The 26,818-nt window shown below is 39.9% G+C and overlaps 1 protein-coding gene across 2 annotated transcripts in view; it reads left to right on the forward strand.

Annotated features, from left to right (window-relative positions):
• Positions 1–1,147: 1,147 nt before the first annotated feature.
• The window catches only part of ACOT12 (acyl-CoA thioesterase 12), a 33,054-nt gene continuing 7,383 nt past the window's right edge, over positions 1,148–26,818 (forward strand). The window contains exons 1-12 of one of the 2 annotated variants that reach the window (XM_063319634.1): positions 1,263–1,396; positions 2,716–2,983; positions 4,088–4,157; positions 8,304–8,364; positions 9,378–9,479; positions 11,663–11,795; positions 13,631–13,781; positions 17,160–17,279; positions 18,654–18,804; positions 20,600–20,655; positions 21,050–21,110; positions 22,599–22,682. In XM_063319634.1, coding sequence (XP_063175704.1) covers positions 4,126–4,157; positions 8,304–8,364; positions 9,378–9,479; positions 11,663–11,795; positions 13,631–13,781; positions 17,160–17,279; positions 18,654–18,804; positions 20,600–20,655; positions 21,050–21,110; positions 22,599–22,682 — 951 coding nt within the window. In that variant the 5' untranslated portion in view covers positions 1,263–1,396; positions 2,716–2,983; positions 4,088–4,125. Of the gene's footprint in view, positions 1,397–2,715; positions 2,984–4,087; positions 4,158–8,303; positions 8,365–9,377; positions 9,480–11,662; positions 11,796–13,630; positions 13,782–17,159; positions 17,280–18,653; positions 18,805–20,599; positions 20,656–21,049; positions 21,111–22,598; positions 22,683–26,818 lie in introns of both variants that reach the window. The other variant, XM_063319633.1, reaches the window with a different exon arrangement.

The raw sequence follows: 26,818 nt of genomic DNA on the forward strand, positions 1-26,818 counted from the left end.
TACAAACTTTTTTTTCTGAAACAACAGAATAGAAATAAATCTAGGGAATAGCACAGCTTGCTGATTTTCAGAGCCAGTATCCTCTGGAATGTCAGTAGTGTGATGGTACAGCCATCCTGTTGCTTGCTAAAAGAGTATGTGACAAAGAAACAGAGCTTGCTATAGTGCAATGATAGTAACAGACCGTGTGGGAAGAAAATCCCTACTGCACTGAGAAACCCTATTTTGGTGAGACGGGTTGGTTAAAATTCAAATTTTCCCTGCTGTTACAGGTTAAAGCTGGATCTTTAACAATGTTTAAATGAACAAGCATTCACGGTATAAATCAACTTCTGTATGTTTTTAATAAACATGGGAAGGCTGTCATTGGAATAGCGGGTAGCAAGTTGCAGCTAGATGATAAAGAGGAAAGGCTGTAAGCTTTGTGATCTTTCCTTACAGACCATTTACAGGTTACACACTCTGCTAGTTGAAGGCACAGGGCTGCTCCACCTGCCCTACCAGACAACAAGCCGAGTCTGTCAGCATCTCCAAACTGCTCTCTCCGCGTTGTGTCTTCACGCTGGGGTTGGTCGGGCCTTCAGTAGTAACAACGGTGTGTATCCATGGCAGTAGTCAAACCTTGGCCTTCCTGACTGGTTCAAAAGTGACTGATCTACTCTTCCTCAGCAGTGCTTATATTCTTGTAGTTTGCAAGAGGCAGCGATATCCAGCAGCACCTGACCAGCCATGTGAGGAGGAGGTAAGAGGAGGACACCTCACAGAGGTTATTAACTCCTGTGTGAAAAACGTGACAGGGGCTGTGTCCACCAAGGTAGGTGTCAAAATGTAGGTACTGGCAGTGACAGCGGTTCACCAGGCCGCGGCACCTTCTGACGGGGCTCTGGAGGTCTGGAGATGGGAAAGTCTCTTCCCTGGGCCCATCTGCCGGGCTGTCAAGGTGGTGACAGCTTAAGCGAGCAAGACTTCAAAAAAAAAAAAAAAAGAGAGAAAAAAAAAGAAGGGGCCGCGTTGTCTCTGCGGTGTCCCCGTCCGCCCCCCGGCACCCTCTTCCCTTCACCCCGGCGGCTCCTTCCCGGCTTCCCGCAGCCCCGGCCCGGCCCCCGCCGGAGGAGGCGATTCCACCTCAGCCCTGGGCGTTGGGGCGGGACCGGCCCGCCCCAGCCCCGGTAGGCAGAGGAGAGGCCAGGCCGGGCCAGCGCTGCCTCGCCGTGCCCCGGGGAGCCGCGGCGGCCGCTGCCTCCCCTCGCTCGCGGCGCCATGGAGCGGCGCGGGGCGGCGGCGGGCGGCGATGTCTGCATGTGCCAGACCGTCTTCCCGGCCCACGCCAACCAGCGAGGGGAACTGAGCGCCGGGCAGCTCCTCAAGTGGATGGACGCCACCGCCTGCCTCGCAGGTAGAGGGGCAGCAGGGGCCCCGGGGGACAGGGGGCGCCGGCGGGCGGGGGAGCGTCCCCTCAGGGCGGCGGGGAGAGGCGCCCCCGCTGCCATTTGCTCCGGGGGCCGCCCTGCGCCCCCTTCCCACAGAAATGCGCCCTAACCTCGTCAGTTGTGTGGGGACAGCCTCTGCTTTCCTGAAAACCGGTCGCCCCGTCCCGATACTTGCCTGTGACAGGCGAGGAGAAGAGGAAATTTTCCCCCTGGGGGGCTGGAATGGGGCTTGAGGGAAGGTTTCAGTCGGGGGGAGTGTGTGAGATTTGGGGGTTCAGATTAGGAACAGGCGTCGAAGGAGTGAGAAAGCTTGTGGGGCTGGAGTCGTCTCAAATCCTGTCAAATCCCAGGGGAGAGCGAAGGAGGGGGTGACAGGGATGGTTGCCATGAGGAGAATTAAAAAAGAGAGCAGCAGAGGGAAAAACAGGACAGAAAAAAATAAATACTAGAAGAAAGAAAAGTACTAATTTAAGAATATCGGTGCATGGGTGGGAAAAAAAGCCGCCAACCACAAATCCAACCAGCATGCAAAGCACCCTATGTCTGGTGCAGCTCAGCTTCGAAAACTTTTAAAATCTCCCTAGCTAACTTTGGGAAGCGAAAACGGCATCTAAAGCACTAAGAAAACCCAAGGCTCTGCCATCTCTGCTGTCAGTGAACTCCGTTTCCAAGTACAGCTGCATACATTAGCAGTCCATAATGAGCCTGGCGGAGAATAGCGGGTATATTTGGGGAGCTCATGTCTGGATGGCGTCTCTGCGCGACGTGGTGGCCGCGGTGCACTCGCTGCGTAGGTGTGTGCAGCTTTACGTAACCCGCTCTTCCTATATAGAGTTGGGATCCTGGAGAACTTGTCCCACACAGTAACCCAGAAACTACCTAGCGTGTAGCAACTTCCCAATATGATCACACTTTTTTTTTTTTTTCTTTTTTGAGATTTATTCTAGCATGAAGGAGTCATTTGATTTCAGCCTTTCAGTGATTTACCCCGTAACAGGGCTCTCTGTGGAGGGACTCTGAACTGATCTCAGCAACTCCTGAACTGGAGTCCCTGCTCTGAAGTGGCAGAGCCCCAGCTGCTCCAAGAGCTGGTCCTTGCTCCCTGGACTTGGGTTAAGCTGTGATGATTTTCATCAGCTGCAAATCTGTCACCAGAGCTCACTTTCATAATTGCTTTTACTTGACTTGGTTTAGGGCAGCAGCAGTCATTCACCCCACAGGGTTAATCCCGTTGCACACAAAGGATTTTTAACACCTTTCCTTGGTTTGCTTTTTTGTCTCACAGCAAGCTCAACATGCCAGTCAGGGATTTGTTTGGCTTTACCATCTTTCACCCGCATTAGTGCCAGCTGCTGCAGTTGCAAGTGCCTGGGCTTTGCACCCTCCTCATCTCATATCCTGCTGCTTTAGATGTGATCCACCTGACTCGCTGCTTCCTTGCTTTTGAGGCTATTTATGACTATCACCTTCCTGTATTACCCGTCACAGTGGCAACTCCAGCCTCTTAGTCATTAGTGACCTCTTCCCTTTCGTCGCAGTTTGCTGTCTTTCTGGTAAGTGCCTTCATGTGTTTTACCCTCATATTTTCAAAGGGAACTCCTCAGATACTGGTACAGCTTGTGCACCATCCTCTGATTCCTTCAACCTTTTTCTTGCGATGCTCACTAAAAATACTGGGCTGCTTGGGAGTGAGAACTCTTGCCTGTTGCGCAGTGCCATTTTTTAGGTTTCCTGCTAGTCCTGTCTTTTGCCTCCGTCACTCAGTAAACTTTTTGGAGCAGGGGTTTCCTGTGTTTATACAACTCCTAGTGGAGTGGAGGTTTAGCATCTGACTTGGAACTCTAGGTGCTATGGTCAAATAAGTAATAAATCACAATAACTGACTGTAAAAAGATAACTCTTGGACTATTAAATATTAATAGTAAAGAAGATGTTTACCTTTTCCAGATTAACTTTCATAATTAATACAAATAGGGTGCATTATTTCTCATAACCACATGCATCCTAGAGAGAGGAAGAACACAGTTCAAATTTTGGTAAAAATATTTTACAATTAGTACATACTTGGTTTTGATTTTTTAAATTTTGTTTGTATTTGTTTTCATACAATTCCTACAATTTTAGTACAGCCCTGAGGACATGTACTTACCTGCTTTCCACTGCTGTGACCACACTAAAAAGCCAGCAGATCTTTCTCCTGTGTCTGAGAATCAACTAACATAAAACTTCCACACTGGTTTAACATAACCGATGTTCACAACATCCTGTTTTGAAGGAGATTACTGAGGTTTCTTTAGGCTTGTTAATGCTTTTTGACTCTTTTTTTTTTTTTTTTGTCCTGCAACACGCTCATTAATGCTCTCTTCCCAGAATGTTCATTTTTAGAGAAAGACCTGAAATAGAGCTTTTCAAACTAAGTAGGATAATTATCGTCATCTAGCCTCATTTCCTGATGTTACCCTTATTTTATGGTGCATATTAACTTTAATTTTATTTGGCTTCTTTTTTATTAAGGGGTCTACTGTAGACTTGCATTAGGGTGATCAAAGGAACTGGAATCTACTGTGTTTCATCTCTGTGTCATGCACAAGTATGTAGGTGAATAGCTTGCTGCAAATGCAGTGTGGTAACTGTGTGTCCATGTGTCTCTTTTGAAGCTGAGAAACATGCTGGTGTGTCTTGTGTGACAGCGTCTATGGATGACATACAATTTGAAGAGGCTGCCAGGTACAATACCAGCTAATAATAGTAAAATGTTTTCACTGTAGACATTCTTATTTGGCAGAGATAAACTGTGGCATTATAAAATCTGAGATAGCAGGCCAATGAACTCCTCAGAGTCAGAGGGTTAAGTCTCAAACTTACTGTTTTCTATCTGTGATAGCTTGACCCACCTAGAAAACAGATCAATATCACGAATCAAAAATAAACCGTAGTTACTTTGAATTAGCAACCTAGATGCCAGGTGAGAAACTGATGGCCCAGTAATCTTTGGCTCTAGTTAAAGCGAATGCTGCAGGCTGTTACTTATCTCTGTTAAATAAGGAATACATACCTATAACAGTTACTGTATGAATTTTTTTGTTGTTGCAAGTGCTCTTACGATTTATTTTTTACCATCCATTTCTTTCAGCTTTTTTAAAAAAAATGTGTTCTTGTAACAAAACAGAAATGTTTTGCATTTGTGATCACCGAATATTGAGTGAGTCTACAGGATAATACAGGTCTTAATTTTGGTTTTAACTGTTTTTCGTAATTTTCATAGAACCATAGGGGTTTTCTAAGCGATAAAAGAGACTGCAAGAGGAAATAGTACATTTATTCCAAAACTGTGTCTTTACAGAAACTTAAAGCCATTACTTTGTAGGTTTTGTGTGGTTTTACACCTTGCAATCTGGAAATTATTGAATGCATAGATGAGATGAACCTGATTACATAGACATGCAGTTGTCCTGACTGTGAACTGAGCAACATGGCTGTCGCATGTAAAGCTGTTGTCAATGTAAAACTGTTTGCACTACATGAGTGTAAAATAACCATCCACTCACACTTCTGAACAGTAGATTTTTCAGAGTAGTGGCCATTAGGATGAGAACTAGAACCAATAGCAAAAAAGTGAACATGGTCATACCGAATCTAGAACTCAAGAGAATTTCTTGTTCTGTTTTACAAAATCAGTTCTAAAGTGTTTGTCCTCTCTATGATTGTTCTGCGTTTTTAATTTTGTCCTTAGGAAAAATTCCTGTCTGTGAAAACTGTAACCAAAGAGTCCTACAGATGAAGTCAGTGTAGTGTTTTTCTTTCAGGCATAATACTTCAGTAGCTTCAGAGCAATTTTTTCTCTTGTTTCTCAGAGCAGAACGGCGTTACTAAAATATACTGAAAATACTTTTCCTTCCAAATTTGTTTCTCAGTATGTCTGTAGTTCTCCTTCCACTTGTGATGCCAATGTTTCATTTATGACAGGAATTTAGGGTACAAGCATAGCAACTGTGAAGTGCTTTCAGTAATTATTTTTCAGCCTCAGGTCATCCCTAACATCCTGTTTGTAGTTTACTGTGTAATTTTCTAAATTTTGCCAGATCTTGTTGATTATACAATTATCTTGCATAAATAAGAGAGCTCTTACATCTATCTATCTTATATCGCTCTAGTAAATTAAAAAGATGTTTTGTAAGTTACCTGCTGTACGGTTTTATTTACCTAAATCAGGTTTCCAAATGTTCTGTGAGTATTAACTCTTCTGTGCATACTTCTTTTCAGCTGATAAGGAAAACAGAGATTTCCACAAACCTGTATATTTCAAAACTCAGTTTTATGCCGTGATAACAAATGCCTCTTCCTTGTCTCTTAATATACGGCAGTTCAGTGGTAGTAAGAACATCTGATTTAAAATTACATGTATTTAAATTTTGTTAGAGGTCCATACGTGAATCGCATTCAGTTTATTCTAATATATTTCAAAAGCTTTCTGCCAGTTACAAGTGAAAGTGTGGTGTTCTGTGCCTTCTGCCCTTACATATCTATTTAAACACCCAAGTTGATCAGCTCTCTTGGCTTAAATAAATCAGTTTGTCCAAAGCCAGAATACATGATACGGTGGAAAATATTTCATTTTGAAACAGGTCCCAAAAGTATATGAAAAGACATTTCCCTATCATACACTCTGGCCATCTCAGTTCTGACGTCTTTATTTTCTGATATGGCTGTGGACCCCAGAGGACTACACTTTCCTACAATGAAATATGCGTCCAGCTGCGTATACTGCTTGGAGCACCAGGGGAGATGTCCGTCAGACAGGGAATGTAATTAGTCTGCGAAGTCCAATCCAGCCTTATTGCAGGGCTGGTGCCTCAGGCTGTGTGAGATCACATTCAGCTTTGTTGTGTTGTTCCCACCCTGCAGTTTCCTCAAAGGTGGACAGACCCAGACTTAACTCTCTCAACCTCTGTTATGCAATGCTCTTGCACAGAGGAAGAGAGGTCACCAGGGAGGTGTCACTGACAAAGGTGAAATAAACAATCTTTGTACAGAGGAACAGAGGCCAGCAAGCCTGAGGTAAGGACCTCTGCAGTCCCTGCTGGGACCTCATGGATGATCCAGCATCGTGATGTTCTTGACAGGGACCGTGACATCCTCTGGAAGCATCTGCAGAGACTCTGAACTCTCCTGCTTTTAAGGAAATCCTCACAGTCACTATCAGCATGTGTCGTGTTCAATCATAGAGTTTATCTAATGAGTATACTCTGTCTTTTTTCACTTTGTACTTGTCATTACCTCTGCTGTGTGTTACTGTAATCGTCTTGGGAGTTTTGTGACAGATAATAGTCTTCAGAGGTGTTTCAGAGTACTTGACTGAGATCTGTCTCTAAGCTTTCTAAAGCCCTTTTACGAGATCATAACATTAACTTCTTTTTCAAGCTTGTACATAAATATCGTGTTATTGTTCTGAACACGCTCTCCTTCTTGTAAATGAGCTGGTGGTTCCGGTAGCTGTGCAGTTTAGAACTATTATGTTAGTGATTGTGCTTTTTCTTTGCAATGAATGATGGAAAAACTTCTGAGTACGTTCTTCAAAAGGTAATGAGGGCTGCGTATCTGCAGATGGTCTTAATTCTTTCATTTAACCATGCTTTTCCCCCTGTCTACTCAAAGGCTTCCACTTGTGTTCTTGAAAGTGAACAAGAAGGAGAAAGTTTCTGTGCAGTTGGTTGTTCCTGTCCGGTACTGTAAAGGAGCAGGTTTCCTACTCCCCATTCTAGTGTTTGGTAACAATTTATTTGAAGTTCTGCAATTGAGAGGAGCAATTTAGGAAAAGACTTACCTTTAAACATCAAAACCCTATTCCTTAAATGAGGAAGAAATTATAAAGAATTTTTTTTTATAAACTGAGGTCATAACTGTGCCAAATCCTTAGCTGTAAATGCCTATTTCATAGATACTCAAGTGGTCTGAGTTATATTTTGCAGTCCTGGATGTAGCTAGCAGCACTTTGCCTGCTCTGGGACTGGTCTTTAGCAGTTGTAAGTTAGTCTAAATTCCCTGTTAATTTGGCTTCTTTTGACTTACCATGCACATGTCTTTTTACGGCTCTGCTCAATAAGCAACTTTAGGGGAAACTGCCTTCTGTCCACCCTTTCAGCGTTGCCTTGTGTTAGGATATTAGAGGTTTGAAAACAAGGGTTACTCTTGTTATCAACGCGTAGCAGGTACTTCAGAAATTCCAGAAGGAAAGAAATTACTTTCTCATTTAAATTTTATTCTATAAAGATATAATTCTGTTTAGATATTCTGTGTAGGTAAATGGGAAAGAGTAGTTGTTCATAGGTGTGCTGTTAGGACAGAAGAGACATGCTGCAGCCGTGTTCTTGGCCAAAACTTACAAAGTGAACTCTTTCCCCGTCCTTCAAAGATGTCAAAGAGCACTTTTTGTTCTGGGATTATTGCTTCATGTGCATGTCTGTATGCTAGAGAATGCACATGGAGTATATCTTGTGTGGTTTTGCAGCTAAATATACTCAGTGATTTGATGTAACTCGTGGCAAGGTGTGCCTTTGAAGAGAGGTGGAATCCAGGCCAAGATTTCTCGAGGGACCTGGGGCCTGGAGCACACATGACATCATACAGACATCATCAAGGAGAAGGAATGCCGATATTAAGCTTATGCAGTTTTCAGAGTGACTAAAATCATTATTGAGCTTGAATGAAGTTGAACAACAGTGCTAATAAACCTTTTTCAGTCCATTTTCAGTATGGTATGGAAGACACAAACTGATCAATGAGGTTTTCTTCACTACTATTAGGAATACCTAGAGAGGCAGGTTCAAACCCTTATTAAGCTGCATGGTTACATACTGATGTTATTCTTAACAGGGTTGGACAAATTATTACCATCAAAGCAAAGGTGAACAGAGCATTCAAAACCAGCATGGAGGTAAGAGATCATTGCTCTTATTCCTAGCAATGTTTGAAGAGTAGAGAGGTGGGAGGAGTAGAGGAATGCAGCATGAGTCCATTTGTTTCAGAAGGAACGTTGTGTAGATATCTAAACAATAACTCTCGTTTCATTATGACTATTATAATTGCATGTTTCCTGTAAAATAATCCATGTCAATATAGGAACTGGACACTGAAGACTTAAAATCTTTGGCAGGTGTAATGGACAGGATGAGATGGGTGGTGTTGCTTCAGTCCAAAGCTATTGACCTCTAAGCAGTCTTTGGATCAGAGCTAGGATCCTGAATAGGTGGAGTTCTAGGTATTTTTGAAACTTCTGATAAAAAAATATTTATCTCAGGCATTCTTACTCTTCATATTGTAACAGTACGCAAAGAATTGCCCCATCACTTGTTTGAAATCAGAATTGAACCTTAAGGGTACTTTTCTCTGCATTGTGCCCAAGTCCAATTTTCATTAATGTTAGTGGAAGGGATGCATCTCACAGAGAATGTAGAAGGTTCCAAAAATAAGAAAAAAAAAAACAGAAGCTTTGATGCATGTCAGGCCCATCTCACAGGATCAAATAGAGTGTTTCACCTTGAAGTGTTTCATTGTGGTTTATATGCTTATGCGGACTATTTTGCTCATACAGATCTTAGAAAGATTTACATGGGGACTCCAAATGGCACACAAGTAAATGGAAAGAGATGTCCATAAAATTAAATCTAAATGTCTTTCCTATTTTTTATTTTACACTACAAGTGATGCTAAACGTACATACACAGTTGTTGTACTTAAGAGTTTTTCAGAGCTCAGCGACTATTGCGATGTTCTTATGTGTTCAGAGATGTATCAGTGATAAAGCAGTTTTTTACCTTTTTTCTTTTTTGGTTTAAGAAACTGGAGGTGATCAATTTGATAGACACTGCACCATTTTCTCTCAACTCAACTGACAATGAATTAAATACCTTTCTTTGTCTCCTTCCTCCACTACCTTCTTCCTCCTAGGTTGGCATCAAGGTTACAGTACAGGACGTTCTGACTAATGTTGAAAAAATTGTGAGTGTGGCATATGCAACATATGTAGCCAAACCAGTTGGTGCTGGAGAGGTATGATTTCTGTTTTTTTCTATGCTTGAAGTTACTGAGTTTCTGTGAAATAACCCAACTTCTTTGGTTGTGAACACAGGAAAATGTGTATATCTGTTTATTCTGATCAGCAATAGGAAAATAGTGTGAAGTCTGGACTATATGGGGATCTTTTTTTTCCACATCTCTGCTCTGAAGTTATTAGGGATGGTTTTTTTTTATTGTTTCCACCTTTTCTGGCGCATTTGCTAGTAATAGAACTGGTGTCTGTGTAAGGGCTGCAGTCAATATCGACAGAGACAAGCACTGTAAGGGAGATCCATGTGACTCCGTATGCTCTCTCTCCTTTTAAGAAACTGATCTATATACATCTTGAAACCTGCAAGGGTGTTGGGAGTGGGGTTTCTTTATCCTTCACTTCCCTTTTGAGGAGGTTGTTCAGATAGAAGACAGTATTTTTAAGCTAGCTTCCAATCTAAATTAATTCTTTGCTGTTTATGTTAATTTGTTTTTATGCCAATGTTGTTTCTTCTCCCCAGTGTTTGGCACCCTGGAGGTATTTAGAAATCGGTGATGGTACTGTCTGGTCTTCACATTGCTGTGCCAAACCAGCAAAGTTCTTTTAAACTTTTCATATGATAAAGGCCAAATATCCCTCAGATCCTCTTAATAAACTCCATTTGTATGTATATTCTACTTTCTTGAACATGAGTGACTAGAATCATATATCTGGCTTTTTCTTGTCTTGTTGAATGCGTTATGACAGTGAACCTGCCTTTTTAACATCCATTGCAGATTGGCAGAGAGCAGTCATCCCACGAGCAATTAATAGATCCAATCACTTCTGCTTTCTCTTCTGCAATGACATATTACAATTTGCAGAAGAAACAGATCGGAACAGTTTTACCAAAACGAAAGCCCAGCTTGTGTCTGAAAGGTTAATGGCTAAACTGGTTAACCTGAAAGCATTAAAACACATAAAGTTAGGATTGTTTATTATTGGTTTGATATCATATACGTGGTGTCAACCCATTTACCTTTTACCCAAATTTCCAGGGAGGTTAATTCAGGATTAAATTGGTGATGATTAACTAAGATTAATCTTAAGACAGGAATGCCTCAGAGGAAGTTTGAGAATTAGGTTCAAATTCCATCACAAATTAAAGTCTTGGGGAAAATTAAAGCACATTTCTTTTGAACAACTGTTGCTAATGTTGTGCAGGGAGCAACAGTATGCGCTCATCTTAGTATTTTAGCAGGGCCATCTGTAAAAAGGCAGAAGCTCTTGAGGAGGGATAGAAAGGAAAGGAAAGGCAAGGCAAAGAAACTGCAAGAGAGTTTGAGTGAAGACTCAAAGACTGAGAAATATCAGCAGCACCACTGCAGGACACGAAATGTTGAATTTGTCTGTGTTGCAGTGTGTCTGCATTATGTTAAGGTTTTTGAGGCTAGACCTTGTAGACAAATCACACAAATGACTGTTCAGTGGCACCTCTGCAGTATTTATATAAGTGTAATGACTTTCTTTAATGAGTAGAGGTTTGGATTCAGTTTGTCATTGAGCTGATATACATGGGAATTTACCCTTAAGGGAGAAGAAGGTCTGATCTGTGCAGAGAAGGGTGTGTATCTGGGCACAAGTAGCATTTTGGGCATAAATGCATGGAGTCTGAAGCAGCACCAAGTGCTGGGTATTCATGTGTTTCTCCTCCACCTCAGAAAACCAGTGCTTCTTTGAAAATAGGTCCTCAGATAGATGGAACAGGCTATGTGAGTATGGAGCCAATTGTGAAAGAGGGAGTGGGCTACTTGTGTAGTGAGTGAGAGTGGGCTCTGTGGTACACTTTCCCATAGCCTATACCACTGATCAATGCAACTGGTTTGTTCTTCTGATACAAAAATTCAATACTCAGACTTTCATATTATATTTCCTTTTTTGTTGTTTTTTTTTTTTTAAATGAGTACTGTCTTAGACTGTGTGCTGTCATGGATGTTTGTATTTAAAAGTTAAAAGTTTTAACAAATTATTCTGAAAGGATAATGTAGACTCTCTTGAACTCTGTGCTTGTTTATATTAATAGAACTTATCTTGGACTGTTGAGGGCAAAAGGTTGTAGAAAATGATGATGCCATTTTAAGTTCAAAGTGCACTTTGTTATGATTATAGCAATCAGAAGCTTTTTTTTTTTTTTTCATTTACATAGATTGAATTAGAACCTGTAAAGCTTCTGTCTAGAGAAGACCACCTGGAGCACTCCCTGGCTATTGAGAGAAGAAGAATCCGACTGGGCTATGAGCAGGTCTTTCAGAACCTAATGCAGGAGAGTAATAAGGAAGGTGATTACTGTGGTCAGCACAGAGGATTGAACAAATAGCTTGTGGGCAGCTGGAAGAGAGGAAAAAAGCAGATGAACATCTGAGTAGGGCTCCTTGAGGTTGTGGTATTACGTAAAAAAACGTGCCAGATTTGCGGGGGTTTGCAAGAAAGTTACTGTAATAGAGTGGTATTTCTTTGTCTTTCAGAAATTCGAGATTTAAAAATGCAGGATTGAAGGCCAAGCATGCATTAAATAGATGTGACATGCAGATCTTCATGTAGGTTGTGTGTGTAAGGTTTTACGGTTCATACAGAATTTTGCAATATGGTAATAAAATCTTGTGACATTAGTTGTGGTATAGATAGAAGGATAAAATTCATCCAGGCTTATGGCTATGTCTTTGCAAGAAAGCGCTAAGAACTATGTTTATGCCGTGAGATCATTCCCAACCAGCATGAGAAACTTCATTACATGAAGCTCAAAACAGGTAAAATGACCAAATTAGAGAAAGTCAGCCAAGAAGCAGGTTCATCTTTATTTCTGATAGCAATCTCTGTTCTTAAAGAGAATCTTAAAAAAAAAATCTGAGCCATAGCTCCGTGTATAAACAACGGACATTATGTGGTTTTACTGAGGAAAGATGAAACCTGTTGTAAATATAAATTCTAGTCTTAACAATTTAATAAGACTGTGTAGTACTGAAGAGACTTGTTTGCTACAAGCAAACAAGTTATTTGTCTTCATGGTAACTGTCTCACAGGAGATGGTTTTATACCATGAAAGACAAATCAGAGGTTGATGATTTTGTTTTCCACTGCCTTGCCTGGAAAATTCCTCAAAGGATCTTACCATTATTAGCACTAATTCACTTCCTTAAGGAAACAGAACAAGCAAAATAGAGGAAGGAGATAAGAAAATATTGCATATAAAGGCTGCCGGGTAGCAAAATAGGTATAAATCGTATCTGGAAAGTGAAGTTTGTCTTCTCAGTGGATCTTATACAACAACTTCAGTAGGTCCAAAGTGCAAGTTAGTCAAACGTGTCTGCACATTTATATAATCGCAAAGTTAGTTAATTATGGCAGAAGTCAAAAGTACAATTCAGGTCAAGCAGCTTCTAGTATAGGTGTGCATTTTTAAAATGGCTGACATCATCATATGCCTAAATCTGTTCTTGCAAAATATAAATGAAAATACAAACCTTAGTATAAGGATGTGTGGCTAAAGGTTTGAAATGGAATTGGAAATGCTCAGATAATGAAAGGTCTTACTTATTCAGATCCATATTTTTTTTCTTTCATGTGTTCTATATTGTCTCTGGTAATCACAAGATTTGTAACAGGTTATGAAATAATCATGTCATACTGTAACCTTAATCAGACAGATTTGCACAGGTGTCATCATACATGGTGGTCAAAGTCTATGAACGGCATTAGAAAAAATGATAAACTGCTCTGACAACATCTGTTAGAGATCATGCATAGCAACCATGAATAATCACAAGCACATGCTGGGGCGGTTCGCTGCCTGCATTCACAGCTAGCCAGCTTTCACAGTAACTGCTTCTGACACAGCGTCTTTGAAGGGTATAGTGAGGGCTGGGAAGGATCACTGTGCGGTGGTAGACTGCAGGGTGCACCATCCCCCACCTCTTACATCTCTCAGAAGAACAGAGCAAATCTTCAGCCCCTTGCTTCCCTTGCAAAGAACAGAGGTCTTCTGTTCATTTCTTTTTTTCTTCTTTTCATTGTGTTTGAAGCAAATTGCACGCTTCGGTAACTGTGGATATTTTCTTCCTGGCTATCAGAGTTACTAGCTGAAATACTTCATTTATACATTGCTGCTGTATTTCAGATTCTTTTGAAGAGGAAGATGCAGTTTCAACTGACCTTACCCATGTACAGAGTATTGAGCTTGTCCAGCCTCCTCATGCAAACCATCACGGAAACACTTTTGGTGGCCAGATCATGGCTTGGATGGAGACAGTGGCAAGTATTTCAGCAAGGTACTTTTCTACATGTAGTCTTTCCATATGGTTCTGAATGGATGTGATTTTAGTATTAAGGTTTCACAGGGATTTATTTTATGAAAAATACAGAACCAAACCTTAGTGACTTTTCTTCCTTCTCAGATTGCAGGAGGCCTTTGAACTATTTATGTGGTGCAGTTCCCACAGCATGCCACATCACTGCGGGAGTCAAATATTATTCTTCTTTTGTTACACATGCAGACCCTAAGGCAAAAGAGGCTATGTTATCCTCCTGAGAATCTCTGCAGAAAGTCAGCATTGGAAATAGGAATGGAAACTTGGCCTCCTTGTGGTTGGTGGGGTGTTTTAAAAGCGGAGTTAGTTGCTAAGTCAGGATAAAACCGATACTGACCTTGTATCAAATGGTACCTCAAAACAAACAGCCTTCTGAATGTTAACTTGCAGATCATTATACCAGAAGGAAGAGTAAGTCAGAGAAGGAGACTCAAAAGAAACAGGTTATATTTTGTTGGTGTGCACACAGAATGGATTCACAACCTTCAGCAAGTCACTTAACCTTTCAGTCTCTCTGAGTTACTTATCTTATAGGTTGTAATAGTTTTAGCAGTTTAAAGGGCTCTGACATCTTCAGGTAATATGTGCAAAGTATTTTTGTGACACTGCCTAGCATTGCTTGTCGGTATGGCCTAGGCATACAGTCATTTCTCTTCCCCTGAAATCAAACCGTTGTTTTTCTCCCTCCTTGTTCTTGGACTCTATACAAAGCTTCTTTGTAAGCAACACTTGAGTTTCAGTTTGAATTCTCCTTGCATACCAAGTGACCTAATTCACTGCAGGGATGTTAGATGTGTTTTTGCTTTTTAACTTTAATAATTAAATGACTTCTCCATTCATTATTCATATAGTTTTGATTTGTAGCCAGTAGTTGTACTGATAACAACGGGTTTTCTGTAGTAGTTGGATAAACAACTTGCTTTAGTAATATTAGAATGCACTGACCTTACCCCAGTGTGTAATTTCATTGGCTTCAAAGGGACTGTTTCAGGTTTTTGCCATAATATGGCCCAAAATATTTACCTGTTTTTATTTGATAAATTTTACCTAGTGAGAGTCACATTTAGTTTTAAAAAGAGAAGGAAAACATCAGGAAGCCAAGTAGTGAAAAAATTTTCTTGGACATAATGAATGTCAAGCATGATTTATCATGTTGAAAATTTCAGGAATAATAGCTGGTGACAGAAGCTTGTTGAAAACAGAGATTTTGTAGTTTATGCTTGAGAAATAGCTAGTATCACTATAAACCTTTTGTGAGGCAACTCGCGATTAGACCTGGCCTTTGAAGGTGCCAGCTAAGAGTTGCTATGGGCACAAACTCATGAAGGAATGGAAGAGGAGGGCTAACCCTTGAAAAATAAATTTCTAAGGGCGTTTTAGTAGTTACTCACCCTCCTCTCCCCTCCACGTTTTTGACTGGACAGTCAATGGAAATCTTGCAGATAGCAATAAAGCTATTTGAATATTAGTAATATTAGTTTGAACCAGATCTGTACTTTCTTATTTCTTACATTTGAAGTAAAAGCATTCAAAATATAGTTTTCCAGGAAAAATGAAATATTTAGGCCAAATTTCTGGTTTCTTCCTCTCATTTTCAATAATGTTGTGTTTGCATCTTTATAGTGAACATTGGAAATAAGATCACCATTTAGCGTTTTAAATCAGAAAAGCAAATTATTCTTAATGAAATTACAAAGTCGTTTGAATGTATTAGTCTATTAAAAAGATGTACCAGTCAATTAATTAGCTACAGATAATTGTGTGCATTTAACGATACTGGTACATTAGTTTGCAGAGTGCAGTTGAGTTAAAAGCTAGGAACACTACAAAGTTGTATTTTTGTATTTTTCAAGTTGAAAAACTGCACAATGAAAAATCTCTTCTCAGATGTGCATATGAGATTCTTATTGAGGAGTTTTGCAAACATCAGAATAGAGTGTGTTTTTTTTCAAAATCTAAAAATAAATGGCATTATTGTGTATTGTTCGCTGTTCATGTGATGCACAGAAATCCCAGTCAAGAATGGGGCTTTGACTACATACCGAACTGCTGAAGAAACCTAATTTTTGCTCACTCCAGAGAGCTTGCAGACTAGATTCCAATTCCACAAACCCTTAAGCTGTATCTGTACTGCAAATTTTTTCTGGAATGTCTGTGAAGGTCAGAAAAGTGGTGGGTTGTTGGAATTCCCTAGTGTAGATGACACAGTATTGCAAAGCTTTTTCTTTAGCTGTTTAGCTTTGATTAGGTGTATATCTGTTTGTCCACTTTGCTGTCCAAAGAGTAGCTCTGTTAGTAAGCTTATGGAAAGGGTACTCACCTGGCACAGGCAACCTTCTGCACTAGACTAGCTGAGTTTTACCAGAGTAGCTACAACTTATTGCACAAGCAGTTCAAAGAGGTGCAGTAAGATAATCCAGCTGAACCTGATTACATGCAATTGAACACAGTACAGGATCAGGTCCAAACTAAGGAAAGACAGGTGAGTGAACAATGCACTATGCAATTGGAAGGGCAAAGGGAACAGAACTACTAAGACTTGTGTGTTTGTAATCCACTATTGTGCCCTCAGCTTTTGAATTTAGCCAACAGTTCTGCATTTCTGAATTGATAATTGATCAGTTCAACATCTTTCAACCCCTTTGTATGTGTAAAGATGAGTTTCCCAGCTCAGCATCAGTAGTGAACTGCACATAGTTAAAAGACCAAATTAAAATAAAAACCAAAACCAACTATGCATTTGGCGGTTATAGGAGTAGTTTTTTATTCTTACCTCATATAACACTAGCAGAAATCATCTGACAAACAAGCAAAAAAGTATCAATATTAAAAGGAATAGATAGATTGACGTTGCTTTGCTTGAACACTGTTTCTGATGCTCAACCTTTCTGATCAGGTTTCTTTTAATTGTTTGAAGGCTTTATGATCTGGCATTTTTACATCATGAACAATATCCTACACCCCGTGCAATCATACAGAAATTAATGAAACTCTGTGAAGTAAGTGGTTACTCTGTTTGTAAGGGATTCATGGTCTGTCTCCAAAAGAAGGTAGTATCAAGCCGTGAGAATTAATTAGTCGGTGTTTGTAAAGTGTGTTGAAAATGAAACAGCATGACATAAGTGGTATTATTATGTTTGAACCTGGAATTATGTACTCTCGGAGCTGAACATGTTAACTGTATTTCAGTGGGTTATGGAATAAATTAGTGTAATATAGTGATCTTCTAGGTTGTGCAAACCTTGTTGCTCTAACTGCTACCTACTTCAAACATAACAAAGGAGGTTCTTTAACACAGCTGTATGTTTTGCTCTCTATCTCTGTTGCTTTATTTTCCAGCCGCCTTTGTCGTTCATACCCCATTTTGAAATCAGTCAATATGTTTAAATTCTGGGGACCGTCCGTCGTGGGTGACCGCCTTGTCTTCAATGCAATTGTGAACAATACATTCCAGAATAGGTAAAGCTCCTCATCTGCTTGTCTTCCTTGACGTCTCTAGGACCAGCCTAACTGAGTGTTTCAGGTTTCAGCTATCAGTAGGATTTGCATTATTGAATGAATAACATTTCAGCTGGAGCTTTGAAGGATATATCTATATCTGTCTATCTATATGTACTTTTTTAAACTTTTCTCAGGGAAAGTTTTTAAAAAATTTGTTCTCTGACTTTCACTCTCAATTTAAAGATCATTTCTAACCAAATCCCAATCCTGCAAACTCAGAACATAAATATCACTCTGAAATTCGGGCATCTTCAAGGATGAGTTGGTCCCACAGCTTTGATTCTTCAGAAGGCCTCAGCTTGCTGCTAGAGTCTTCCTGTCTTGGCATCTCTTTCCAGATCTGGGTTCTGTTTATTGCTTGTTAATGGAAAAAATCATGCTTTGTTTAGTTCATTTCATTTGGGTGTACACAGGGGTGAGGCTTTGCCAGTTGCAGTTTGGAATAAATGGCTACAGCCCATGCTGAAATTTTATCTTTAGCTGTGTATATGGTCACCCTGCGCACGAAACACAGATTTTGGCACACCGAACCACCATCTCCTGGAATTTGGTGGTGTGGCTGTTGAGCAATCTTGCACAGATCCTGCCTGCTAATGGTTAACTCTCTCTCTCTCTTCTTCGCATGCACTATCTCCTCTGCAGTTTTAGGGCTACTGTTGCGTTTGCATCACAGAGAATGACTCTCCTCTGACCTTTGGCACCTCTCTGCTAGGCTGTTTCCCCGTCTACATGAATGGCGCCTTGGGCCAACAGACCCTCTGGCTATGCCAGGGGTGTGATATAACTTACATGGGGCCTTGTTCCATCAGTGGAACCTAGAGCAGGAGGACATGTTCAGCAGCTGCAAGAGATGTAGCAAGACAAACCACAAGAAGTCAGAAGCTAAAGTAATTCCTCTTCCAAATTCTGTACATGAGGCAAACGTTGTCCTGGCATTGCTGTTCTATGTTTTCTTTGTAGATGTATTTGGTCCCCACAGGACACTAGTAGGGCACGAATTACCTTCATGCTATGCTTCTGCTGAATGTCAAATCAATGTCATCCAGTTCACCTTTGCTGTCTGTTCTCATAGTATGCTTACTGGTGTTCATATTTTACTACTTAGCTCAATTTTTGCTCTTTTTATTGATGCTATTTATCTAGTGACACCTTTTATTTTACTTCTGAAATCAGTCTGTCCAGACTGAGTAATTTATTTTGTATGCTACAGAAACTATTTCAGTCAGGCTTCCTGCACACAGGAAAGTGTACATCAGCCCTTTTTAGTATGTCTCAGGGCTGCTTCTGCATCACTTGTTGTAGTTCAATAATTAATTTAAACTTTTATTTCAGTGTCGAGGTTGGTGTTCGTGTTGAGGCTTACAACTGTGAAGAATGGATCAAGAACCAAGCACGGCATATTAACAGCGCATTTCTCATTTTTAACACTGTAAATGACAAAGGAGAGCTGCTCCCTTTCCCCAGAATCAAACCTATTACAAAGGTCAGGTCTTATCCTCAGGAGCAGGATGAATGCATACATGAGATTATGTGGTCCAGCCCAGCTCACTGCATGTCACATAGCCATATAACCTTGCTGGGAAAGCAAGGACTAAACAGGGAGGTGCAGAAGAGAAAACCTCTAAATGAAATGTTTGCCTTTGAGGAAGAGATTTGTCATTGCTAACTTCAGTCATCCAAAACGTGGAGGGTGGTCATCATTAGAAATTCTGTAATTAGTTGATGGACAGGGAAGAAGAATCTGCTTTACGCACGTTTGCACCTATCTCTGTCTCCTGTCTTGTGCAATTTCCATGGACTGCAGAAGCTGCCCAGACAGCAAAAACCTAACTGAAACTCATAAGTGTTCAGTGAATAAAGTTATTTTTTCTAAACCCTTAATGAAGATTAGAAATAGAGTTAATAAAGAAGTCTGTAGGAATCAAATCCCATGGCATGGGTGGGCTTTCTGGTTCCTTTGACATGGAGATCTCAGCATGTGTTTCCCTGAAAGTGGTTCATAAAGCACTCGGAGCAGTTTGAATACTGTTGTTGAATTATTTGCTGTGATGTCTCCTGTCATTAACTTTACTGCTCCAATTACGAGATTTTTATAGAGCCAGCACAGACAGAAATTAAATGATTATTTAACATCAATGGACTTAACATTTTATGGGATGGCAACTGGACAAATAAATCAAGGTGTCCTGTGTACTATGCAATGAGGCAGTAACGTTCACTACTGCCCATTACAGACTGTTCCAAGAGGAAAAACTGACCCTTCCTCTTAAAAAAAAAAAAAAAAATATATATATATATAGTAATTTTTAGAAAAAGCCATAGCAGATTAGTTTCTGTGAGAAAAACGTGCTTCCCTTAAAGACTTGTCTAGAGGGGCATCCACAAGCTAAGTGTCAGGATAGGAACATGTGCACCCATTCCTTCAGGTCAAGCAAACAAATCTGGGAAAATTAGTATGTGCTCAAGATAATTTAAACTTTCAGTGGTCATTTGACTGAAAGTGACAGCTGGTATGGCAGTGCTCTAGAACAGGCAAGAGATGTCTTCAAAAAATATTATGAAGGATTGGTGTAAGGAAGGCTGAGATGCATTGATCTGGAAACAATTCTTATTCCAGAAGCTACATGTCAGTTCTTAAAAGTAGAAAAAAAGAAGCTTTTTCCAAAGTGGCATATCCTTCAAGATTACAAGTCCTATTGACCTTTAATGTAGTTTGCTGTGGTGTATGCTCTTGGGTCACTTATGTGTTTCAAAAAAAATAATCCACCCTGGCAGAGTAATAATACAGGAAGGGAAAGACCTGCCACCTTGAAGGGCAGATCACATCTGTTTGCACAGTGCTTGCTCTGTGTCCCAGATCCATGTGCACTAAGATAGTAATTCTTCCATGCTTCCTTTGTGCGTTGAACATCAGGTGGTGATGAACTGGATAAATGGTTTATTTGGTGGGTGGCGCATTTAGAAAGAACATAATGTGTGTGGTGCACTGCCCAGCTGCCACTGGTTTAGGACCAAAAAGTGCTACAGGTATGCTACTGTGATACAACTTTTTTATTGGATTGTTTTTGCAAATTTAAGGGAATATTGTCAAATCAAAAGTGAATCACTGACTCATGTTAATCTGGGGAAAGTCCAATGTGCAGACTACAGTTCTTTATTTATTTGGAATACATCTCTGGTGTTTCTCCATCTGTAAGAAATAAGGTTTAGTTGTCTGTTTTTTAGAGGGTGTCCTAAAATAATCAGATGTGTTACTGTCTGGTTTACTTTTTATAAAGGATGATATGAGGCGATACCATGGAGCTATTGCCCGAAGGAGAATTCGACTAGCCAGGTATAGTTGGGTTACAATGAGAACTTGATTTTGAAAACTTAACTTTTTAATGTATCCTCTAAAAAAAGTGATCATTTATTAAGTAGTCGAAGTCTCCACAAAGATAACTGTTATGTTCCTTAACTTTTCAACTAATTTTGCTTGAGTTGCACTGAAATTATTAGAGGCCGCTTGTCTCAAAAACTCGTTGCTCTATAGGTTATTTTGTTTCCCCGTCTTTCTTGGGAAGAAAAAGGAGTCATTGCAACCTGTCTTGCAACTGAAAATTGATAAAATACCTGTAAAGTATTTAGAAGACACTTAAGCCTATAAAAGTGATTGTTTCTAGCATATATAGAAGAAAGTGTAGAGAATCAAATTCGTGCCATTATTTTTCTTTTGAATTTTGTTTTAGAAAATGCATGCTGTCTGCTAAGGAAGACAAACCTTCTGATTCCTGGGAGAGAAGCAACCAGGTAATCTGTAGATGGTGTCCTTATTGTCTACTTACATGAAATGGTGTATTTGTACACTTTTTGGTTATGTAAAACAGTTGTACAGGCTGTATCACTGTCCAAAGTGGACCTTCTGTATTTAAGCATTATGATAGTCATGGAAGAATGGATAAATGTATAATAAGATGAATTTTTTTTTTTCTTCTGAAAAAAAGAGAGTAGATGATTGATTTAAGAGTAGGTTTCATACAAAACATAAAAATTGTCTTTTAAGATAGACTTTTTTAACAAGTGGTCCCTTACGCAGCTGAGCTGTAAGGTCTCCTGCAGATTTCTATCCCAGTGTCCTCAGCTTTTAAAAAAAAGCTGAATTCTCCTGCAGAGGAATTGGTTTGGGTTTTTTTTTATCTGCATCCAGCCATTGACTTCCTCAAAAATTGCTGTGAGGAGACCGATTAGTAAATGCTAAAGGTCGGGGGAGAGACATGGCAATACCAACAGACGTGAAGAGTGAAATAGCATAAATTTTGTTTCTATGGGAAAGAGAGGTGAAAACTTAACGTTCTTTCATAGATCCTCTGTATCAAGTGGTACATATTTTTGGCTTGGACATGCTAGGCCATAGAATGGGCCTGTGTCGTGAAATGAATAGTGATGAACCTGAATTTAAGTGGGTTTGTAGACACCCTAAATGTTGTTTCAGTGTCAAATTTTTGCCGTTAAAATTTCATTGCATTTAAGATCTCAGCAGCTCCCAGAAATTTTGCTGGGAATTTTTCCACTACATGAAAAAGTAAATAGTTGAGAATTGTAATGCACGAAGAGATTTGCCGTTAACAGTGGCACCTCCACTGTTTGAAGTAGCATTTCTTTTCTGTAAAACAACAACCATAAATATGCAAACAATGATAAAAATGGCTTACTTAAGATTTATTTAATATTAAATTAAAACTTGTCATTAAAGACTCTAAGGCTGTATTCTCTTTATACTGTGGTTAAATGAGAATTCCATCCACTGTAGTCAAGCATAAATAATGGATGTATTTGCAGTTTCTCTGCTCTGAGCCTGCTGTGTAGAGCAATTGCCAAGATAGACCACAGCGTGATAGCAATGAAGAGGTTAATTTTCTAATAGATTTTAATTACTTTGGAGGAAGATGGACAAAACCATTAATTTAGTAGCCTGAGAGGTTACCTGTATTATCTCTCTGGTGGTCACAGTTTTTCTGCACTGCTTTATAATTGGAGAAGCCTGAAGTGGTATTTTGTTGTTGTTTAATTAGGGCTGTTTTGCCAACAGCCATGTGAGCACATAATCTAGCTATTGAAACTATTTAATTCAGGAACTACTGGGCTGTGTTTTCTGGAAGGAAAACACTTAGGGGAAAAATACACACTGGTTTGCGATTGAGGGGTAAAAAGATAGAAGAAGAGCATCTCATTTCTGCAATGTGAAATGTGAAATGTACCTTTATCCCTTCATTTTCAGAAATGTATCTTATGTTTCAGGCATATGTGAGTTACAGCAATATAGCTGCACTGACACACCTAGCAGCAAAACCAGGATGGGAGATAACCAGTACACTGAATGATGTAAGTGCATAATTGTGGCATTGTTACATAGTCACTTTAGTTAGGTTTCACCACAAGAGGTGGGTGGAGAAAAGCAACATTTTACATTTGTAAATAAATACATTGGATTGGCAGTGTTTGGTTTTACTATGGCTAGGGTTGAAAACCAAAACTCCCAGAGTTTCCCTGACATGCTGATTGTCCAGAGAGCTGTGCAACCTGGCAGTGCCATGGAGGAGTTGAAGATGGTCTGAATGATTGGTGAACATAGCACTTGGAATGCCATAAAGGCAGGCTTGTCAGCAACTGATCGGTTTGGCTTGTTGAGCAACACACAGGAGAGTGTAAAAACACAAACAAACCTGTATCTCACTTCTTAAGACATTTTCTTTGCCACAACTGACCTGCTTCTGTGTTTTTGTTTGGCCATATTGTTTGATTCCAGCAAAACACCAAACTTGGACATCTTTGTTTAGGAAGTGCTGTTGACAATCTGTGGGGCTTCTGGTGTCACTGTGATAAGCAAAATGTGTATGACAGTCTGTAATATGCTGCCTTTACCAGCTTTGCAGCATGGGAGATGTTTCTAAGTAGTAGGTATTATCTTGTGATAATTCCAAGTGGTCACTGCCAGTCAGCAGGTGGCAGCAATTTATATACAGTATTTTTCAGTCTTGGTCTTCTCAGAAGACCACTTGACTCTTTCTATGGATGTTTTTTCTTTCAGATGTCTGTCTTGCTGACCTTTTTCTATTAAAAAAATTACAAAAGCCTGAAAGCAAAGTACTTCTCTGTTCATCAGTCAGTGTTATAAGCTCAAAATCAGTAAGGGAGCTTGTGTAAGCCAGTTTTAGGATAGGAAGATGCTGTTAAGAAAACCAGTAGCAAGATAACTTAGCTGGGAAACTCAGTTTTAACCTAGTCACAGTGCATGTTTTCCAAACTATTGAGAGACATCTCTTAAGGTTTGTTTTCTGAAATATGGTTAGTGACACTATTTTAAGATCGCGTAGATTCAGAGAAGTTTTGGGACAGGAAAAAGAAAAGACTCTTAAAGTCTTTTAGTCTGACCTCCTGCATGTCACAGGCTATTAAACTTCAGTTACTGATCTTGCATCTAGCCAATAAGCCACTTGACTAAGAGCATATATAAATCCTAAGGATTTCCAGTGATGGCAAATATGCCAATTCCATGTGTAGGTTGTTCCAGTGGTTAATGACTTTCAGTAAACCCTGTTACGCCAGTTAAATGATGGCACTCATGCTGGAAAAAGCAAGCTTAAATAATCAGACTGAAACACTGAGCATTATTTTCAAGCCTCTGCTAAGACTGTATTATTATCCACGTGATACTTCCTTTCTGCATCCACTGAGACTGCCACAGTCTCAGTTTCTTTCTTAACCCTAAATGCTTGAAACCTGTAATAGAACCAGCACCAAATGTTGTGAAGAAATGACTTCATACAAAAACCCAAAACCCATGCACATTCTGGATGATGTTTTAGACAGCATGATGTTACTTCTCTCTCTCAGCAAGCCACCAGGTGCCTTCCAGTATTACTGGAGCCTGGAACTTTCTTCCCTTTTTGGGTATCTTAGAATTGTGTTGATAGTAAGATCTGCCTTCTCTGGTGGAAAATCTTGAGTACCTTTTTCTAGCTGCTGTTCTGTGTAATTGTAGTAGCTATCCAGCAAAATCTCAGGCGGGATGTAGGATGCAAATCACACTGATGCTGTCAATGGGTGGAGAGTAGCCTATTGTTCTGAACATTTCTACATAATCTGCCATTATCAATCATTAGATATTCCTTAAAGAAGTGGCAGGGCTTCAAGGTAGCACACTAACTTTTTTTTTCTGGAAGGACGTATGCAGTGAACAGTGACAGCAAACCATACTTATGATTGTTGTATACCATTTATTCCGTAAGTAAGTCTTCTTTCTTATTTAGCATCTACTTGCAGGCACAAGGTAGACTGCTGACAAAGTGTGGGTGTCAGCGGACAGTAGGCAGAGGGCACACTTGTGCACATGCGTGACTGTATGCTTACCTATAAATTAACTCACGAGGTGCTCTTTGGCTCTTTATTTGCTCTTTGGCAAAGAAAATAAGAGTGAAACCTATCTTGGACTTTATCTGGTCAACTTCTCCAGTGTGCTGAAGTCCCTAAATGCTGGTATAGATGGAGCTCCAAAGAAGGCTTTCTGCCAGCTCCAGTTAATGAAACTTACCATTGGCAAATACTAGTTTGGCTCATTTATCACTGTTTCATGCTCACTTTTGTCACTTTTGCAAATGTGAGCACAAGGAAGTATCCCTTAGGAAATAGTATCTAGCTCAGAACATCTTCCCTTAGGCAATGCAGGCCACCAAACACACATCATACCAGTCTTCTGTTCTCTGCACTCATGTACCAGGTCTTGATCCCTGTATTTAGGGTATTCAGCAGCGTAGGCATAGAACAACTACTTAACCTTCTCTGATAGACACGCATGGCAACATCTCCACTCCAGATCTCTTCAGTGTCCATGAAATGTCTTTTTGGGGAGAGGCAGGAAGAACAAATAGTAGGACGCAGGTTGTAGGATCAGAGCTCTGCTTAAAGGCAATCAAACTGTGGGGAGACTGTCAAAGACATTAGACTTAACTGTATTTTGGGATTACATATTTTAGAAGGCAGGTTTTGTGAAGCAGCCTGTTCTTCTTTATATGCAGAGGATTTGTTCTGTTTTCCCTGGGATTAGAATGACCCAAAGTTGATGGATAGTTTTTTAAGGTAGAAAAGTGGCACCGTGAGCTCTTTGACATAGAGCCGCAAGACTGCAGGCTGATAGAAGTAATCTAGCCTTGACAATGTTCACATAGCAGGGAGGTGTTTTAACAGCTGCACCTCCTACTTCATTTCATGATTTTTAAGTCTAGAAGACTCCTAAGACAACGTGATTTCTTCCCTATGCCTCAGAGGAATCCATGCATCCTGTAGCTGGTCTCTAAAGCTTCTGGGCCCTTTGTTTTACACCGAACTTCACTTCAGCAAGATGCTTGCTGGTTTATGTTGGTTTTTTTTTTCTGTTCCAAAACATGAAAATACAACAACATACAAAATCTGTGTTGCTGCACAAATGCTCTGTAAGCCAAAAATTGTTAATTTTTGATATAGCAAAAAAGAGCCACCGAGATGATGAAACTCATGAATTTTGTATCACTTGGAAATGAAAATCTGCTAAAACTTTCTAGGATCTGAGAAGCAAATTAGCATATCACATTAAAATTTGGCAATGAAGTCCACTGATTCTAAGCACTCACTTGTACTCATCTTCTTCCATTATACAGGGGTTATGGAAGGACTTCTTTTGCAAGGATTGTGTATACATTGTTATGTGCAGGTTATTCCTTTTGAATTCTCTGTGTTAGGGTTCAGGCCTACAACTAGATATAGACCCAAAATAATCAAGACAAGATACTGCAAGTGTGGGATAAGAATGGCAAAACTGTGTCTTGAGATAATTTTTCAGCACATTCTTAACTCTGCATGCCCTGCTTCACAGTAAAGAATAGGGGAGAAAAAGGAACATATTTTGGAAAGAGAAATGTCAAGTCATTTTAGGGGAAGGGAGCATAGGCCAATGGTGTGACCGATTTGCATGGACAATGGGAGCTGAAGTGATTGAACTCTACTAATTAAAAACAAACTACTGGACTGCATAGGTTGGAGAGTTGGATCAAGGAGGCAGTCCATATATCGTCCAAAGTCATCCCTCTCAAAGCTTGGAAAGTGCTTTTTAAAAAATCTGATCCCCTTTGGATGTCTCTAGATAAGCTCTCCAAAGCTGCAATATGCAGGGTTGCTGGATACGTTCCAAAATCCTGGTGGCAGAAAGGGCAGTTGCTTAGTTTGTCTTATTTTGATAAAGTCTCACACATACTGCAGGAGTGCTCCTCTCATCCAGCATGGCCTCACTCCAGCTTGCTCCTCCTCACCAGTGTCACATCCAATGGATTCTACTCTGTAGTTTCAAATTTCTGCAAAGCTTTAAGTAACCAGGGATAGTTTTTTATTCCTGAAAATGTGATGCCACTATGCTATCAGTATATTTGATTTTACATTGTGCTGTATTTTAATGTAAAACTAATCTTGAATACTCGCCTGCCTTTCAT

This window comes from Chroicocephalus ridibundus, chromosome Z, assembly GCF_963924245.1.
Source record: "Chroicocephalus ridibundus chromosome Z, bChrRid1.1, whole genome shotgun sequence".
In the NCBI taxonomy this organism is placed as follows: Eukaryota; Metazoa; Chordata; class Aves; order Charadriiformes; family Laridae; genus Chroicocephalus; species Chroicocephalus ridibundus.